The sequence below is a fragment of the Ambystoma mexicanum genome, chromosome 2q, assembly GCF_040938575.1.
Source record: "Ambystoma mexicanum isolate Mex_15411 chromosome 2q, UKY_AmexF1_1, whole genome shotgun sequence".
NCBI lineage: Eukaryota > Metazoa > Chordata > Amphibia > Caudata > Ambystomatidae > Ambystoma > Ambystoma mexicanum.
The window spans coordinates 1,015,811,942-1,015,832,168 of record NC_090924.1 but is presented as its reverse complement, the minus strand read 5'-3'; the positions used below and the strand labels follow the sequence as shown (position 1 = coordinate 1,015,832,168).

General features: G+C 45.0%; 1 protein-coding gene across 2 annotated transcripts in view; it reads right to left on the bottom strand.

The window, feature by feature from the left end:
- Nucleotides 1-20,227, bottom strand: part of TRDMT1 (tRNA aspartic acid methyltransferase 1) — a 542,866-nt gene that overhangs the window by 332,812 nt on the left and 189,827 nt on the right. For both annotated transcript variants that reach the window (XM_069648351.1, XM_069648352.1), the window contains exon 6: nt 4,014-4,083. In XM_069648351.1, the coding sequence (XP_069504452.1) occupies nt 4,014-4,083 (70 nt within the window). The remainder of the gene's footprint in view (nt 1-4,013; nt 4,084-20,227) is intronic.

Below are 20,227 nucleotides of genomic sequence, written 5' to 3'. Positions count from 1 at the left end.
CCTACGGTTGCAAGGTGCTCCCAGATATGAGTCCTGAGCTCCATGATCGTGCTGCCAATATAAATGTTCTCACATTTGCACATAATTTCATAAACTACATATTTGGAGCTACAGTTGATCATGACCTCGATCCGGATTGCTCCTCCTTGTGAGTCTGTACACACCTCTGTTGTTGCATCTGCATATCGGCACATTGTGCATGTGCCACATCTTGAAAAGCCATTTCTCATTGGCTGTAACCAGCTCACACTCAGTTCTGAATCTGGACTGGATAGAAACGATGGGCTCAATTCGTTTGTAAGCTTGTGCTGTAGTAGAAACGATCCTAGGTCCATCATCCAGATACTTTTTTATATCTTTATCTAGATGCAAGATGTGCCAGGGCTTGTTCAGGATTCTTGTAAAATCCTAATTGTCGTTGAAGTACTTGGTCACAAATTTCACAATCTCTCGATTTTATTTTGTTGGGCATTGTTTTGATATAAGGGTGGTCTCCCTGTGCATAGATAGAACCTTTCCCTCGGCTCGAGTAATACTGTTCAAGGTGTAACCCCTTACTAAAAATCTTCTTCTTAATAGATTGCATTCCATAGCAAATGTGTCTTCTTCTTTACAGTTGCGCCTGGCCCTGATAAATTCTCCCGTCGGTATATTTTCATCAGGTTCCATGTGTTAATATCCCTGCAAAAATATCGCCATACAAAAATATTGCCATATTTTTGTGGCGATATTAAGGCATGGAAACTGCGGGGGACACCCCCGCAACCCCTGTATCATTTTAAAGGGAGCAGGGGACACCCCTGAAACCCCTGCTCCCAAAAACCCCAAATAGTATCCCCAATAAAAATATTGCCTATGGCAGTTCCTGATGACCATATATACAGCGATATTTTAGTTGGGGATAATATTACGTGATACCGTTCATCACTGTTATGCGATGACAACTTGTGGCATGCAATGTTGAATTAACTTCAGTCTCTTTCCTGTGGGCACATTTTCTGAGAGTTCTACTGTCCACATATATTGTCAAATCTAAAAAGTCATGTTTTTGGCACTGCTTTCATATGTACAGCTGACCCCCTGACTGTTTTCATATGTGTTTCCTTTCCAAACAACCAGAACGTTATATGTACCTCCTCCACATGACAACGTGTTCCCTAAGGCATACGTCTGGATAGACTTGTTCATCCTCAAAGTAGCCCATAAATAGATTTGCTAAAACTGGGTCATATTTTGCACCCCTAGCTACTCCTTAAATTTGCTGATAAAATTGGTCATTAAAGATCCATTTGTTGTGTACTAATGTTGCCTGAAGCATTTCCTTCAACATTTTAAGGTGTTCACAGTATGATGCAGAAGTATTCTTGAATGGATATTCCAATGCTTCATTTGCCCAGTCATGTTTTATGGAAGTATACAGAGCTTTAACATCCATTGTCACTAGTTTGTATTCAGTTTCTCATTTCAGTTCTTTCAGCGATATTAAAACTTGTGTGGTATCACCTAGATATGACCGCAAACTGAATACGTATGGGCATATGATATTATTCCAATATTCAGAGATCCTTTCTGTAGCCCATCCTATCCCTCTCATTATTGGTCTTGCTTCTGGAATTATATGGAACGCCTTGTGTATTTTAGGTAAAAAGTATATGGTGGGTAGAGTGGGTTCCCTTACTATTAAGTACTTCGTCTCTTGGTCCATCAGTGAACCATGTCTATACCATTCGTCAATGAGAGCTTTTAGCTCTCTCAACACTTCTTGCTTGGAATTATTCCTCAAAATCTGGTAGCAGCCTGGGGTTTGTAAATGTATGTTGGCCATTTCGATATAATCTTCTCAGTTCATGATTACAATATTACCCCCTTTTGTCTGCCTCTTTAATTACAATTGATTTGTCATTCGTGAGATCCTTAATGGCGTGATATTCAAATACCCTAAAGTTATTCCAAATTCTCCTTTTTCCCTGGTTAGGTTTACCCATCCATTTGTGAATATCTAAAATTACTGCTTTATGAAATATATCTATTACATTGTCCATCTGGACTGGTGGAATGAACCATGATTTTGGTTTTAGTTCTGTGACTCTCCAAGTTCGTAGATCTGATATTAAGTTTTTTTAAGGGTGTCTGATATTGTGTCATCAAATAGTGGTTGTGTAGGTCTAATTGTAGTTTCTACCGAAAGACTGCACCTTATACTTTGTATAAAAGTAACATACCTTTAATTCAGAAGAAGTTAAAAGACTATAGATGAGTGAAGAAGAAAACAAGCATTGTCCCAAGCCAAGGGGTACCCCATATTAATTGTGAAGCAGACCCTTTCTCAGAGTTAGAGCAATCCAGCTGCATTTTGAAGTTAATAACAATTAACAGGCCTAAGTTACAAGTGCGCAAGAATCCCCTGAAGCTAAGAAAGTGGCATCAAGCCTTCTGGCTAATTGTTTGGGCTGACAGCTGGGAGAAAGGTGAAGTTGGTGAGGGGGAACTGGATGCTTGTACAAACTATTTTGAAGCAGACTCAACCTGTATGGCCCCAAGACTGCGGAAGCCTGAGTGTCAGGATCTGGTCCGTTTCTAGTAATCCGAGCCCCAATCGGGTAACCGGGGTCTCCTTTCACAGGGAGACTTTCCTCCCGAGAGCACAGCCTACAGAGAGCAAACAATGCAACTGACAGGATAGGGGCTCAGGTGAAAAGGCAGGAGCAACAGCAGAGCTAAAAGGAGGGAGAAGACACATACATTGTGAAAGAACCTATTTAATACCAGTATGTTAGTCACAAACACCTCCCTCAGACAGTACCCCAACGCCTGCCTGTTTTGATGTAACTAGAAACGATTAACCTTCTTGATGAGCTCCTGCCAAGGAAGTCCGGAGTACACAGGTGTTCCAATGGAAAAGGTGCCAGAAAGAACAGCAACAAAGTAAATGCAGCTCAAGGACACCTTACCCGAACGGCACGAGGATGCAATCTAGGGATCAAGATGGCAGTCCACAGGAAGAGATCCACAATAAGGAAAAGAGTATCAGATCCAAGGAGGCTTAAAAAGCCAAAAAAAACAAAAAAACTATTCAAACACAAGAATCCAGAAACCCAATGTAGTCCAGGGCGAGAGAGAACACGCAGTTCCTTTGAATACAAGGATGGAGAATCCGAGGAGAAGGATGCAAGGAAGATCCTGGTAATCGGGAGGAGAGCAGGCAGTCCAGGGGAAAGGCAGAGTTCGCGGGAAGCCAGGAGATTAGTCCAAGGGATGAAAGCGCCGGACACAGACAAGGGCAATGCAAGACAAAATCCAGGGAGAGGATCCAAGTTCACTGAAAGCTGGGCGATCTGACCAAAGGAATGAAGCAACGAAACCAGACATGAGCAAAACAGAGGCAGGTCCAAGAAAAACTGAGGTTCAGTATGACAGGATATCAGGAAGAAGAAAAGCGCCAAGCAACAACCACAGTAAGCTGTTAGCCGGGCAGAACCCAACGATTAAGGAACGCTGCCCGGCAGGCTTCCACTGCTCAAGTACTATGGACATGTTCATAGTCCATAAAGGTATTACACAGTAGATCCCCCTAAACATACCAAATAACACAGGGGTATATTTCCTTTCTTTTGTTCACACACAGGCTGCTTCACTCAGACTCCCCCATAGTAAGTGTAGGAGCTGCCACCAATATCTTACAGGTTCCCCCTCACAAATGACCTACTAAAGCAACACCACCCATCTAGCAACATGGTTTGCACCCAATCTGGAACATTTCATATAGTGTCGAGATAAAAATCTTCAATCTTATGTATTCATTTTGTTCTTTTGATTGTGGTCACAGAGCAATATTCATTTTTTGAAGTAAGTGTAACATAATACTGTATTACCAATTGATCAGTGCATCAGCAATACATGAGTCCTAAGTGCATTGACTCTAAATCCATTGGCTCCAACAAAAAAGCCCAGACATGTAATCTTCTAAACCTCACATACTCTTCTGCACATGCCATCAACATCGCTTCACTTACGCAGGTTGGTGATAACAGAAATTCTTGGAATTGAAATCCACAGGTTTCCAAAGTGTGTAGTAATGTATCCCTGCAAAGCAAACATGAAGACATAAGACATCGGACAAAAATGTAGTATTTCACAATGAAAGTGGAAGCAATTGGATTGGTTGGATTTGATGAAACCGAAAGGTTATTTATGTAAAAAATACAAAGCTGGCTAATACGTTTCACAGATAATGAAAATACGATCTTAAAATTACAATAGCCATTTCCTACAGCAATCATTCCAGACAATCCACCAATGAAGACAGGCGGAAAAAGAGAAGAGACACATGCTGACCGGCAAAGGCTATGATCATTGAAGACAATGGGAAGTCAACCGCAAAAGCCCTGTGGACTGCTGATAGTCAAGTGAATTTAATTGCGTCATTATGGCGAGCCCCAGAGAGAATAACGGTTAGGAAATTAGAGAAGGAGGAGGGTATGGTCTCGGAGGCAATGTGAGACTTTATTTTTCAACAGCTTTTAATTTCTCAGTATACCTCGCATTACTTTCAAGATTTGAACCTGAATAAATATTCCTCCTTCACTTTTCAAACTACAACTCTTATTCTATCCAACTCATCCGCCAATACTTTCATAAAAAATGTGCATATTTCCACTTGCAGCCTGCACATGTAGTGAGTTTCAAATCCTCAAGAGCGATGCTGCAATAAAGGAGTAGCATACAGCCATTGATGTAGATGGCATTTGCAAGTGGGAGTATTTTACTCCCTATTTTTTAAAGTCGGGTGTAAAATTATTTTTCAGGGAGTACACATTTAAGTCCAATTCCCAATGGGAGTATTTTATAAGCAAGTAAAAATGTTTTAACAGAAAAATTGAAATACTTTTGTCATTATTTATTCATTAGTTATTCATGCAAATTAAAAGATACAGGTTTACTTCTTTCGATCAGGAAGCAATGATAGTAGTTTCTTCCTTTGATAGTATGTACAGTGCTGCTCCAAACATATCCATGGAGCTTTGTGGGTGAAAGCCGGAGCGCAAAGGTGTCCGTTTCCTGTTTTTGCTGGTGGTATTTTTACTCCCTATTTTTATTTTTTTGTGAGTATTTGCCTGGTAAAAGACTTTACTAAACAAAAGGAGCACTAAGAGGATGTTCCCTACCTAAACCAGAACTAAGCATCAGTCTGTGTCAGGATGCCAAAAATCAAAGCTGTCCTTGTGTCAGAGAGGCCTTTTGTGCACTAAGAGGATGTTCCCTACTAAATCAAAACTAAGCATCAGTCTGTGTCAGGATGTCAAAAATCAAAGCTGTCCTTGTGTCAAAAAGTTCTACTCTGACCCTCACACTATAACTAAATAAAAAGGTGAAAAGGGAAATGTCTTTGCCCTTTGATGTCTTTTTCAAAAAGTGTTTGTATTTGTAAAAGAAAGTATAAGTTGTTCCAACTCAAAAGTTCTTCAGGGATCACCAATCCTTGTTCCAGAGGGTGACTCCCTTCCCCATGATTCCTCTTTATCACAAACAGTTCTGTATACAAGAGTTCCTTCTTGTGTTTTGTTGGGCCAGAGTTGCACTGTAACTTACACACAGATCTATAGCTGTATTCACTTCAGAGTTCTGTGGCCAAGTTTGTGCTCCTGTTTGTCTAGCCCACACAGTCCTAATATCCTTGCTTGGGACCTCTTGTTTTCCACGCATTTGCAAATTGCCCGGTATACTCTACTTCCGGGACTTCTTGTATTTAAACCCTTGAGGCTGCCTAGTATAATCGCCTGCCAGTACTTCTTATCTTCATGTATTTAACAATGTCTGGTACACTTTTCTGCCAGGACTTCTTATATTCATCCACATACCCTCTTGATTCTATTTGCCTCTATGCTTCCATATATTTGCATTCCACGCATTCACATACTGGTATGGGCTTTGGTTTCAATTCACTGTCCCTTTTTACAAAGAGTCTTCCTGTTTTCTCTTGTTCTTTAAACTGCTTTAGTATCATGCCTGCCCATCATCCTTCTGTGAGGCAAAAAAACCTTGGTGTCATCTTCGACTCCTCTCTCTCCTTCTCTCCACATATCACGGACATGCCACATGCCTCAGAGGCATTCTTCCTTTTATCACCTTCTCCCAGAAACTCAATGTCTCCAGAGCTCTGGTATTCTCTAGGCTGGTTTACTGCAACAGCCTCTTCCTCAATCTGCCTAAATCCCCCCTTTGCCCCCTTTATCTAATCCAGGATAGGACTGCAAGACTTATCCTTGGCCTCAAGCTGATGGACCGCATTTCTCCAGTCCTATAATCTCTCCACTGGCTCCCAGTTGCTGCAAGGATAAAGTTCAAGACCCTCTGCATCATCCGCAAGGCTTTCTGAAGCCTGGGACCACGCTACATCGAACTCTCTCCCTAAATACCTCCCTGCTAGAGCCCATCGGTCTTCTAGACCCAACCCTCTGCAGATCAGAAGCTTTTCCAAGCAGAGAGTGGGGGCTAGATCTTGCTCTTATGCAGGTGCTTCCCTCTGGAATGGGCTCCCTGCCCCGTGAGCCGTATCTCCTTAAGTTTCAGAAGCTTCTCAAGACCCTCCTTTTCTCTTCCTCCTTCCCTGCTAATGTCCCACTCTGGCTCATTTTGACTGGCTTCTTGTTTTTCTAATTCCTACAGGGCACCTGGCCCTACTCAACCAGTCTACCCCTGCACTTGGTCTCCCCAAACCCCCCCACCAACCTGCACTTGCCCTACTAACACTTGCCTAACCTATGGGCCCTTCCACCCCCCCCTCCCCGCTATTGCGCACTTGCCACTCTGACCTGCACTTCCTTCCCCCCTTAGCATTAGCGCATTCCGCTCTGACTGGCACTCCCCCCCTGCCCTCTCCCCTGCACATTTTGTTACTGCACTTGCACAATCAGAATGACACAAGGACAGTTTCTGTGTTCTTCCTCCCTGTTCTCCCTCTCCCCCTTGTCTGGTTGCACCATGAAAACCCATTTGCTGTATAGGTTCATTATAAATACCCAATAAAAAAATTAAAGAAATTGCATTTGGTGTGCCTGCCGATACGCCCCGGGGTCCACACTATCCTTGGGTTGACTCACCGGGTCTTGCTGATGTTCTCAGGCTCTTCCGTAGTCACTCCCTGCTTTTCCTTCGCTACTGCTTTCTCAGTGCTGTTCCGTTTCTTGCAGCTTCCCTACAGCACGCCGGTTTCAGATTGGGTTCTTGGAGGTAAGGGTCTGCTTTCTGTGGTCGCGAATGCCCAGGAGTTTCTTTCGCTCTCCGGTGTATCCAGCATGTCCCCTTCTTGCAGCGCATCGCTTCTTTTGCCTTGAGCCGCGCAGCACCGCCACACCTGTTCGGGGGCTTGCAGAGAAGCGGACCATTCTCTCGCCGACAACAGCAGCAGCGCAGCCTTTGACACTGGGTTGCTGGTCTTTACTGGGCATAGATGTTTTCGGACAACAGCTAGAGCACTCATTGGGCTGAAAGCCTATGCTGCTCTGCCCTGCTCTTCTGATCTTCCTTGTCCCAGTACTTAGAAGATACTGGGACAAGGAGTCCATTATTGATGTTTGAAGAAATTGGATAATCACTTTCAACATGCCTGTATGGTAAAGCAGTTCTAGGTGATGAATAGGTAGAACTGATAAAGGCATTCTCATTTCTTCCACATGGTAAAGTTGGGAGTTTTGTCTGTATGCATTGGTGAATAATTTTTTCTATTCTTCCAAGGGGAGGTGTAGAGATATGGTAATAGTTCATATTGGTATTTGGACTCAGAGGACTATCTTCAAGGGCAAATAGAGGATACAATGTCTCATCCAATGAAGCCATGACATCCCCTGAGGTTGTCTCCTGCCATGTGTTCCTCCTTCATATAGCCACCCCAAGGTCAGGATCAGGTAGCGGATACCATCCCCTGGCCACATGGGAGGAGGTCATCGCCGGAGTATTGGTGATGACTCCATTGAATTCATCACAGTGCTCAGTGGAGAAGGGGGTGATGCCTGGTGTTATTAGTAGCATTTTAGCAGCACAATGGGTAAGGGTTTTGAAGGATAATGAGTTTGAGATGGTATAAAGTTATATAGGTTAGTGAATAACAATACAAACTAATAGTACAAAAGCATTTGAACACCTTTGAAAAAAGAGCAAGATGATAGTGGGCGACGGTTCATGTGGGTATGCGCATGATGAGGTATATCACAGTAATGCACAAGCCAAGTACAAACTAAGTAGGATGATGCACAAGAGAGCAAGAAAATGAAATGATATAATAACAGTTATACTGATGGATTGGTGGGTATTGGACTATAAATCTGCTGAGGCTCAGCACCTTGCACTGGCTCCCAGTTGAGGTTTGTGTGGATTTTAAAGCCAGATGTTTGGAACATAGAGCCTTGTATGATCAATGGCCTCAATTCATCAAGAGCAGATTCTCACAATTCAGACCCGTGCAAACTTTACGATCATCCATTAATTGCCTCCAGTTCATTCTGCTTTTTAGAAGGCAAGGTATGGGGTCTAGGCCTCCTCTGTTCATGTTTCCAGTTAGTGGAATCCCCCCTTTTATTAGCACTAAGAAACATAAAAGAACATCTTTCATAAGACACCTTCATAATCTATTCATCCCTTTATTGCTTCTCCTTCGTTGGTTTGTGTTCTGTTCTCAACACCAAGAGGACACCTTTGGGTGGTGATAGTTTGTGATTTAGATGGACTAATAACATAAAATGAAGTTATCAATTTATATAGTGTGAACCTAGCTTACAAAGAGGGGAGTGCAGTACAATATGGGTCAATCAAGTTAAAAGAGAAGGAGTTAGGTTGTCAGGTGGTGGATGGGGGATTGTAAGAATGATGTGATACATTATATGCAGTGATCGATCAGATGTTTGAAGAGAAGGAATCTCACCTCAGTGCTGCAGGGCAGGAATGTGGGGGCCAGTCTGCTATGTCTGTGCGCATAGCAGAAGAATGCATGTTCTCGTTCTCTCCTTTTTGCAGTTGTTGGTATCTAGGATACAAATAGCATGGATTCGTGTGATGCATCAGCCCTGTGAGATGCTGAGATTTTCTAACAAGCAGGATGGAGAGTTGAGTGCTATGGCTTAGTATCTTATGCATCCTGCCTTATAGGTGATGCAGGCTTGAAGGAGGAAGTAAATGAATCAATGAGGATGTGAATGATGTGGTCGAATTAGATATGTAGCTGGATAAAGGGTTTGACATTATGGAGTAGAAAGACTTTTTATCAGGCTATCTGAGCTTCTTTGGTGATTGATGTATGGGGGGAGGGGGTGGCCACTGGGGCTCAGGGCCCCCACATGCAGTGTGGTGTTCGGCTTGGAGAAGGTACAAAGAGGGGGATTCCCTGGAACATTCCACTATACCCCGACCGCTTTGCATCAGACTGTCACATGACACTGTATCTGCTGCTGACCTCTTAACGGGTTCCAAATATGGGAATCTGATGTGCAGCACTGAAGCACCCTCCTGGTGCAATTTTGCCTTACTTATGCACCTACAATATAGCCCTCAAGCACATTCATAGTGCAATTCTTTCAAAGATATCTGCATGCTGTCAGAGATCCAAGAACCCCTGTGGTGCGATGCTTCTCAAACAAAAATCAAAAGTATTGGGTTCAAGATTGAGGCTTTCAGAGGGCATGTGTACACCGCTGCTGCCCCAGCTGGAGGATTTGCAGCACAGGGACTAGGAGAGAAAGTGAGCTTGTGCGCAACCAGTTTACTCCCCACCATGTGAATCGCATATACAAAAACTAAAATAGTGAACAAGCTCGAAATAGGCATAGCCTGACTCACAATGCAAAGTGGCATGTAATTAGGCCAGGTGATCCTGTTCCCCCCCCCCCGACCAGCTGAACCAGTCCATGCTAGGACATAATAATCATGCACAGTGGTTACCATTAGAGAATGGGACAAGGCAGCGGAAGCAGCCTGACCATGATAACAAGGGCAGATATTCTAAGCAGTGTGTGGGTGTTTGGAGGTCACGAAAGAGCTTTGGAGATTGTTGGAGGCACAGGCAAAGATGCACTGGGATGGAGCAGGATGAAGGAGGCTACAGAGATGTGGCTAAAGAGTGGGAGGTTTGGGGAGGTGGACAGCAGTACAAGGAGGTTGGGGCACAGAGCAACACAGGTTCGATCCCCAGGTCCACGCTTAGAAACCTCTGGGTATTAAGCGTGTTATAAATAACCAATCATATCATTTCATTGGGAGGAAGCAGGAGGTTACAAAAGACACGAGATGGAAGGGAGATTGAAGGAGACCGCAGGAGGTGGTTAGAGAAGATATCAGGAAGAAGAAGCTGGGGAGCATGATGGAGGTAGTTCTTTTTTTTTTTTTAATTATTAAATATTTAAACAAACAATACAAACCAAACTTGCAGTGTATACAGTAACATATCCATTATACATTATTCAATCTCGCTCACTGCTTCCCTTTTCCCTCCCCCCATTACGAGCCTACTTCTACTAATGTTCTATTCTGCATCTTGTGATGGGGGGTTTCTATCCGTGAGGTCCATTGAGTCCGGCACAGACCCAAATAGTTCTGCTATCAGCAGTTTCCATGCCATGAGAGTCTCAGTTTCCTCCTCCCCCTCAGCATTGCTGGCTTCTTGCCATACCATGGTTTCCGCCTCCGCCCATTTCTGCAGATCATTCCACCATATCTCTAATCGAGGTTTGTGGCATGTCTTCCACCCCATAGCAATTCTCCTCTTCGCAAGCGCATATGCCAGATCCTTCAGTTTGCTCACGTGCTTGAGTTTCCTTGGCCTAGGGAACCCTCCCAGCAGACAGGCCCACACATTATCCACCACAATCTTAATACCTTTTCCTGCTAATTTATGTACGACCTCACCCCAGAAGCGGCCAATGACCGGGCAGGACCAAAACATATGCACCATGCCCGCATTCTCCTCATCACATCTAGGGCATGCCTGCCGCCCTGCATTTTTAAACTTGGCTATCCTCTGGGGTGTCAGGTACGCCCTATGCGTAATATACAATTGCATCTGCTTAAGTCTTGCGTTCCTTGACATGTTTTTATGATACCCTTGGACTCGTTCCCACATCCCATCCTCCATCGGGGTACCCACTTCCTCCTCCCTGTCTAGTCTCAATTGTACCACCTCCTTTCCTACTTTGGACATCATCATCTCGTATATCCTAGATATCTCGTGCCCCCCCTCTGCTATGTCATATATTATGTCTACAGTAGCGTCTGGTTCTTCCTCAAGCACCAATTCTGACCACGTTCTCTTGATCCTTCGCGCCAATCTATGGTACTTGATATACTGGCCAGTGTGTAGCCCAGTTTCCGTCCCTAACTGCCCAAAATCTGTTATAGTGCCCTCCCGCCAGATATCTCCCATTGTCGCTACGCCAGCCGGTTCCCAGTGATTCCCGATTATCATCCTCAGCTGCTCTTCCCCACCCGCCAGTGCCACTAGCGGTACCTGAGGGGAGCACAGGCATGGGTTCCCCATCAGTTGACATGCCCTTCGCCACATCCTCCATCCTAGTAACAACATCTTGGGGCGCCCATCTAGTGCAGCCTGTGGTAACCACATTATCTCTTTCAGGTAGAATGGGACACAATCCTGTCTGAACAGCTTGGTTTCCGGGATCACATCCTCTGAAAGCCATTTCGCCACATACTGTAGCTGACTGGCAACATAGTAAACTTCATAATTAGGCAATTTTATACCCCCTTTCTCGTAGGTGTTCTGTAGCTTCCAGAGGGCCACTCTGCTCCGTGTCCCGTGCCACAGAAAGTCTTTACATATGCCAGCCAATTTACTAAAGAATTTCTTTGGTATCATAAATGGGATATTCCCGACGTAGTGTAGGAGCCGAGGCAAGACCACCATCTTTAACATTGCACCACGACCCATCATTGCTAAGCGCAGTTTTAGCCAGAACCGTATGCAATTCTGTATCTTGGTAATGGCTACTTCTGTGTAGCGCTTATGCTCTTCCTCCACCGTGTGGTATACATCTATTCCTAGGTAGCAAAATGTGCTGGCTGCCTATGGCACTTGTAACATCGGTAATTGTTTCAGGGGGATCCCTTTGTATCCACCCAATGGGAACATGCTGGACTTCTGAGGGTTCACCGCTATTCCGGACATTTCCGCATATCTACCCAAAACCTCCAAAACATATTGGAGGTTTTCTTCTGGATATCGCAAATACAGTAGTATATCATCTGCGTATAATGATATCAGGTGTCATACTCCACCCACAGGGATGCCTATCATGTCATATTGCTGTAGATCGCTAGAGGGTTCCAGAGCTAATATGTAGAGCATAGGGGACCATGGACAGCTTTACCTGGTTCCCCTACGCAACTTCCATTTTTCCGATACCACTGACCCTGTTTTAACCCTGGCCAGCGGCTCACTCTACAACATTTTAGCCCACTGTAGATACCCCGGACCATTCCCATAGCCAGCCAGGTACGCCAACAACCATGGCCATTTGACAGAGTCGAAGGCCTTTACTGCATCCAGCGACACAATTACCAGTTCATCCTCACTTCCGTTTCCGTATTCGATGACTCTGTGGAGCCTTCTAAGATTATTGGAGATGTTCCTATTAGGGACATAGCCTGCCTGGTCTGGGTGTATCAGTTTACTTATAACTCTCTTCAATCTAATAGCCAAGACGGCAGTCAACATTTTGCTGTCTTGATTCAACATCGACAAGGGTCTATAAGAGCTGCAGCGATGTTCTGGCTTGTTCGGTTTGGGAAGTGGTATTATAATCGCTTCTCTGAGCGACTCCGGTAGTCTGCCTAGCTCATATGCCTCATTCAACATATCTAACAAAGGGGGGAGCACTTCATCTTTAAATATTTTATAAAACTCACTTGGGAGTCCGTCAGCCCCCGGGGTCTTACTAGTTGGCAACTGTCTCACCACCTCTTCTAGCTCCTTCAAAGTAATCGGTGCGTCCATCTCCTCTCTTTCCTCTGCGCTAATCTGTGGCAATCCTATGTCTTCCAGCGTTTCCACTATTATCGCGTGATTATCCTCCGCTTCATCCCCATATAGCAGCCCATAATAGTTTGCAAACTCCTGATTAATCCCCTCTTCGGTATCCACCACCCTACCGTCTTCCCTCGTTATCGATCTAATCGGGGGTCTAGGGATCTCACTTTTGTACAGCCATGCCAAATTCCTTCCCGGTTTATCTCCTCCAGCATGCTGCCTCTCTATATACTTTTTATAGTTGAGGTTGCACAATCTTTCCCAGTGCCCTGCGCACTTTTGCTGTAATCTTAGTATCAGGTCACTGTCTGGGTTGGTACCATTTTCTCCTCTGAGTGCCCTTTCCAGTTCTCCTTCGACTTCCTGTAAATCCACCAAAATCCCTAACTGCAATCCTTTGGATTTCGCTACAGCCACTCCCCTTATCACAACTTTAAAGGCCTCCCACAATGTGCCCGCTGAATCTACACTGCCCGTGTTCGTCTCAAAGTAGTTAACTATCTCATCTCTCATGTCTTCCCTAAAAAGGGGGTCTCTGAGCCATCCTTGCCATCCAAGGATCAAAGGCGAGTGGTCCGAGAGGACCCTCGCTTTATATTCAACTTGTGTGATCTCTGTCAATATTTCTGGGGTGACGAAGACATAGTCCAGCCATTGTATGTAGTTGCTGCGGGGCAGAATAATGCGAGTATTGCCTATCGTGTGGATGACACGTCCTCCATGCATCTTCTAACCCAAAATCATTCAGCAGCGTCTGTAACGCTTTGGCTCCTGGGGAAGGCTTATCTGATTTCCCATCTGACCTGTCCACACTAGGGTTTGGAACGCAATTAAAGTCCCCCCTCCCCAAATCATCGCGCTCCCCACACACATGCTAAGATTGTTACACAGCATTTTAAAATATGTTGCAGTATTTTGGTTCAGGGCATACGTGTTTATAATACTTATTTTCACACCAATCCCCTCACCATGACCATCCTCCCGTCCATCTCTACCAATGTCTGTAACAGCTGAAATGGGACGTGTGGCGCTACCCAAATGATCACTCCCCTAGCATAGGCCGAATATGGCGAACCCAACACCGTTCCCTTCCATTTCCTCCTGACTATCTCCATCTTGTTCCGTGTCAGGTACGTTTCTTGCAGCAGGGCAATATCTATCTTTTGTCTCCGTAAGTATAGCATAACCTTATTTCTCATCAGATAACTATTGAGCCCCCTGACATTCCAGGTGACTATTTTAAGGTCCCCCATGGTACGTCTGTGTCCCTCTTCCCTCCCACACCCATGCAGTCCAACTTCAGGTGCTTAACTCTTCCATGTAGGCTTGTACCCCAATTCAAACACTCTCTAACTATATACACAACAACCCCGCCCACCTCCCCCCTCCCTGCTTTTTCCCCAACAACACCCTCCCCAACTGTTGCCCAGCTCCATCCCTGGATCTCAGCACCCCCGCATCTAGCCCTTTCTGGCAAAAGCCTGTACTCGCGGCTCAGCAGGGTGAAGGCGCCTATTGGCTGCCTTACTACTAATTCTCGGGGGTATTTAGCTGCCATCCTGCCGCTCCTGTTTGTTCTAAGTTTGCTACGCCTAGTGCTCCCATGCTCACTTGAGCTTTTATTTACTATATTCCAGTTCAACAGGGTCATAGAGTCCAAAGGCTACACATTATCAATCAAATGTCTCAAGGCGTCATACTAGGACTCCCCTCCCGCTTATCCTCTCAGTGTACATGATACAGTATATTCACTTATCGTGCTCCTGGCGATGTTGTTCCTCTTCTCGCTCCAGACAGCCCTGCAAGTCCAGCTATGATGCTGCTTCTTCTGGGGTATCAAAGAACAGCGCTCTGCCTTTGTGCAAAACTTTTAACTTCGCAGGGTACAATAGCATGTACCCGATACCCGCTGTACGCAGTCTCCTCTTGACCGCCACGTAGCTATATCGCTGTCTTTGCACCAACATAGTATAATCAGGGTATGCCATGATCTTGGAGGAAGCTCTTTCTATCGTTCCGCCCTTAAGAAAATACTCCAGAATCTTCTCTCTGTCTTTATAGTTCAGAATTTTCGCAATTATCGGCCGCGGTGGAGCCACAGGCCCTGGTTTCCTCATCAGGGCCCGATGTGCCCGCTCAACCGTGAACCCCTGTGAGAGCTTGTCTGCTCCTATTTCTTGCAGGATCATGTTCTCCACATAGTCCATGGGGTCTTGGCCCTCTTCTCCCTCCGGCAGGCCGACCATCCGGATGATGTTCCGTCTCGCCCTTCCTTCTGCTTCCTCCACTCTATTTTCAAGATTGGCAAACTGTTTTAGCATGTGGACCTCTTTCGAATTATTCGTGCTTACGTCTGTGTTGGTCTTCACAGCGCTCTCCAGGCCACTAGTCCTTTCTGCCAGCGCTCTGACATCTTGTCGCAGCAGAGTGACTTTGACTCCTACAGCATCTATGTTGTTCTCCAGGGCCGTCCGTAGTTCCGCGATTGCTGTGCCCCACTTAGATCCGTTATGGCCGCTAGGACCTGTTGGTTTTCTCCTTCAGGGGCGCCATCCCCAGAGGCTGCCACCGCACTTTGTGCTGGGGTCGAGGGGGTCCGCTGTGCCTTTGCAAAGGTGTCCATTGTACGTTGCTTGCTCTTGGCCTTCGCCCCTTTCACCGACATCATGCAATCTTTACTTTGCGTCTGGTATTAGCTCTCTGATGTTATTGTGTCTTCACCAGTTCAGTTCAGTGCTGGGGCGTCACCCTCAGTGGACTGCGCTGCGAGGCGGCTCATAAGGTCGCGCTTAGAGTGGGCTCTGTCCTCCCACGTCTCTTCTTTGGCCACTGCAGTCAGTATCTCAGCCTACTTTTAGGGGCCAGTGAACACCCCCCACTTCTCTTACCACAGTGCCTTTGCACCTGATGCCAGGATGCCAGTTTGCTCAGGTATCTTTGACCCTTGGCAGCGCTGCAGCATGGATTCTGTGTCCTCTTTGCAGGTCTTAGCCATTTTTAAGGCCCACAACGTTGCATCAGTTCCTGGACCCTTATCACAAAAGGGCAGGCTCTTCAGTGCGCCTCATGCGCGCATTTATCCCTGCGTTTCATGTGGTACTTCCTCCCAGCAGTGCCACAACAGGACAGCTTACCGATCCGTATTTACGGTGCACCGCGGCAATGGGAGGAATCAGTTCTTGGGCCTTTATTGTGAAAGGGCAGGCTTTTCGGTGCGCCTCATTTGCTTGTTTCACTGAGTTCCATGTGGCACTTCTTCCAGCAGCACTCCAACTGAATAGCATGTCACTCCATGTTTGCCGTGCACTACAGTGATGAGAGGAAATGTTCTGTCAGCTCGAGCGGCAAACTCGCCCCATGTAATTCGCCACCAGCACTCTGTTTGCGTGTGCTCTGTGCTTATGTGAATGTTCTCTATCACTGGCGTCCGGGGCCCCGCTGCCGTTATTTATATATCGCTCGCGGTCAGCGTCTTCCCTGCTGATCTCACCGCCGCCCGCTATTCATGCTTTCATTTGTAACGTTCATAGTTCGAAGTCTCTTTTGTGAGCGGCAGGCAGGCGTTTGTCCTCCGTGACACAAACTGTTACAATTATCAATTGTTCCATTCACTCATGCCCGGGAGCGCTACCACGATATTGCTTTATATAAAGGCAAGGTTTGAAAGCGTTTCTTCCGGCAGCTAGCTTCTTTCGCGATCCATGCCGTTCAGCTGCATTCGATCCTTCTCGAGGTTGCAAGTACGCTTCGTTTGTTGTCTGCCATCTTGGCAACAATGTATCCGCACGGCTGCCTCTTCAAAGTTGTTTTATCTCCCGATTCCCAGGCGCGATGCACTTGCTTTCCAGGATAGTTGCAGAGCATGTATTCAGACGTCCATATCTTCAGTTACAGAGCGCGTGTAGCATTTTTCAGCGTAATTTCCAGGATAAATGACGGATCAACAGTAGCTGCACAGGAAGCCACGTCCTATTCCATGGCTAGTTAGCCACGCCCCCCAGCATGATGGAGGTAGTTGAAGGAGATGCCATGAGAAAGGAGGAGTGGAATATTAACAAGGGGGTTGAAGATTAGAAAGGTAGAAGGAGATGGGAGGGGGAGATGAGGAATAGCAGAGAGTACACTGAATGAGTTGAGAAGGATCAGGCACACTATAAGTCTGCAAGAGGTGAGTCGAAGAAGTGTTGAGGTGCGAACAAATGGCTTTGGAGCATCGAGGAAGTACAGGAAGATGTGAAGGTAAAATACAGTCAATATCTTAGGAGGAGCAGGAGAGCTCCCCTAGGCGTGTGACCATCGAGGAGGTAGATGAGAACTGGGTGGGGAAAATAGCTAAGACCTGGAGGGAGGTGGAACGACTCTCAGTCAAGTCTCTAAACAGACTAACTCGAACTGATTCTTGGTGGATGCTCTTGGGTTCCTTCCACCCATGAGGTTATTTTACCTGGTCTAGCAATCATATGCATGCGCATAGGGCCCTGAAGAGTATGAATGCAGAGGACCTGAATTTACTGACAAGGGATCAAGAGAGAAATCCAGTGGACACTTTAAATCCCAAGCCTGTGATTGACTGAGAAATTACAGTGAAACCCCAGGAAGAGAATACGGGGTGTAGCCCTAAATAGAAATTGAAACGAAATGAGAACCATGGACAAAGCCATTCTGTAGTTGTTTATTATTGTTGGCTTGCTGACAGAGCGAGCATGTATCCCAGAGTTCTGCTAGTGCGTCTAAAGAAGGGAGGGTTGTTATTTTGGCTCACCTTTGGAAATATTCCCAATAAACCTTGCTTAACTATATTTCTGTGTAGGTTTGGTGTTCATTACTCAAGGCTGTATGATGCTGTCTTGAAGAAGAACTCACTGTCAATCATTGCCCAAAGCATGTGAGTAATGGTTTTAGTTTAATTACATGGCAGTCACTAACTCTTAGAAAGGCTTGTCATGGTTTGCAAAGATACATTCAGTCTTAGTGGAGTTTAATTTGAGGTAGGCTGAATGAGAGAAACACAGATTTTGTATTGATTTTGTGCTGCTAACACAGTTGATCCTGGGGAATAGTTGAGTTTTTCAGCATATTGGTGAATCTTGATATTGAGATCAGCTAGGCGCTCCCATAATGGCTTAGTATAGAGGCTGAAGGAGAGCAGATGGACTAGGTAAACAAGGGAGGGGTAAAGTTGCATTACAATGGTTTGTCAGGGTTATGCCCAAGCAATATTTTGTCACATGAAAAAGGATTGGGGCATAACACCCTCAAGGCTTATGAGTTCATCTGGGCATGTATAATGTTCATGGGTGATCTGAATTGTCTGAGATGGTGAAAAGTGCAGAGGAAACTTGTTGTATCCCGTCATGTAGCTCGAGACCTAAATAAGTTTTGTGGATTGCCCTATAGGTACATTGCAAATCTTAACATAAATCAGAGAGACAATTTAGGACAGAAAGAAGGGGTATAGAGAAAGTTCTATCCGTCCCCATCTGTCTAATACCCTATCCTTAGTCGGTGCTGGTGTGCCACCTATCTAATAGTGGATAGAGAAAGAAAAAGAAGTATCAGTCATTTGTTTTCCAACTCGTTGTTCTCTTGACTTAGTTCTGAGTCATTGTCCATTAGCTCAGATAGTAGTTTCTTTGTAATTGTGGTAAACACAGGAAGATCCGCATAAAACCTTACTCCTATAGAATGATTAAAAATACAATGTCTGGATGATTCTCGAACAGTATTTGTAGCAAAGGTTGCTAGTGTATACTTGTTTATATTTATGCTCTAACTCGAGAGTTGAATATACATATTGTGAAGACAAACCCATTGGTATAGACATTGTGGTTTCTAAGTCTACTCATGGTATAACGGTCAGGTGGCAAAGCGATTAGAGCGCTCGCCTTGACATCCGTGCAGAGCTTGCTAATGCAGGTTCGAATCCCGGCAGAGTCAAACTCAGCCTTTCATCCTTCCAAGGTCGATAAATGAGCACCACACACTGTGGGTAATAATAAGCAGCGCTCAGATACCTGTGGGTTCGTAGCGCTATCTAAATGTGAAATTATTATTATTATAACACGGAATGCAGCAGAAAAAGGAAAAAGGAGAGGTTGGAACCTTGTGGCATTCAGCAGCAAAGAGCGCAATACGGTCATCTGTTGAAGCACATCTGGAAAAACAGCCTGGCTGTGAAGTATGAGATGAACCAATACAAGACTGCACCAATGAAACCTATGGTAGGGGCAATGAAGTTGAATATGGACTCATGTTTGAAAGCATCAAAATCAGATGAGAAGCCGAGCATGACTTTTAGGCAGACATCCATTTCATCCATGATGAGAAAAAGCATGATCTATTTACTGCATCATGGTGAAAGGCTTGACTAGCAGTCTCCAAGGAGTTGCCTGAGTTCAGAGGGGCTTTTTTCCTCTTGGAGGTGATTTGACCATTCTTAAGTCAGTCAGTGAGGGAGGCATTGATATGGAGTGGGGTTGTGAATGCTTCACCCTAAGTTTTTTTATGGAGTTAGTAAGGATGTCATCTTAGTGGGAATTGGCCGTGAATGTTGCTTCGAAGTTGGGGAACTCTTTCTACACCATAGTCTTGAGGTAAGACCATCTATACACGTTTTACAAATTATAAGAGGAAAGTCTGTAATGTCTTTGATGCTATCGATTTGTTCGCTCATCTCATTTGACTTGTTTTTGGAAAATGATGATGGCATGTTACCTGTGCAATAATGTATTGTAGTTTCAGACCAAAGGTTGACTCAATGTGTGACAGCTGTGACAAGGGTTTTACACATGTTGTTTGCTTCCAATATGTTTGTGGTGCAATTATGTTTTTTTACTATGATAATACGATGTCTGCAGGCTGTGTAGATTTTTATGGGGATGGGACCTTCCTCTCAATGGTATTTCCAGACAGCATGTATTGTTTCTGGGTTGTGTGTTTGCAGTCATTGAACTCTTTTATGTACCAAGGTGGATCGTGTATGTGGACTGTATCTTGCAAAATTATGCTGAGTGTGTTGAGCACAGAGATGACATTTGATGAGACATAAAAAGACGTTGATAGCATGGTGAGATCGTCCAGCAGTAAGTCTGTATGGATGTTTAAGGAGAAATGGGTTGCAAAGTCATGGTGAGTATTGCAGTGCATTAAGAGGAATGGAAAATAGGTCTAGAGTATTCAATGCAATAATATAGGTGTCCT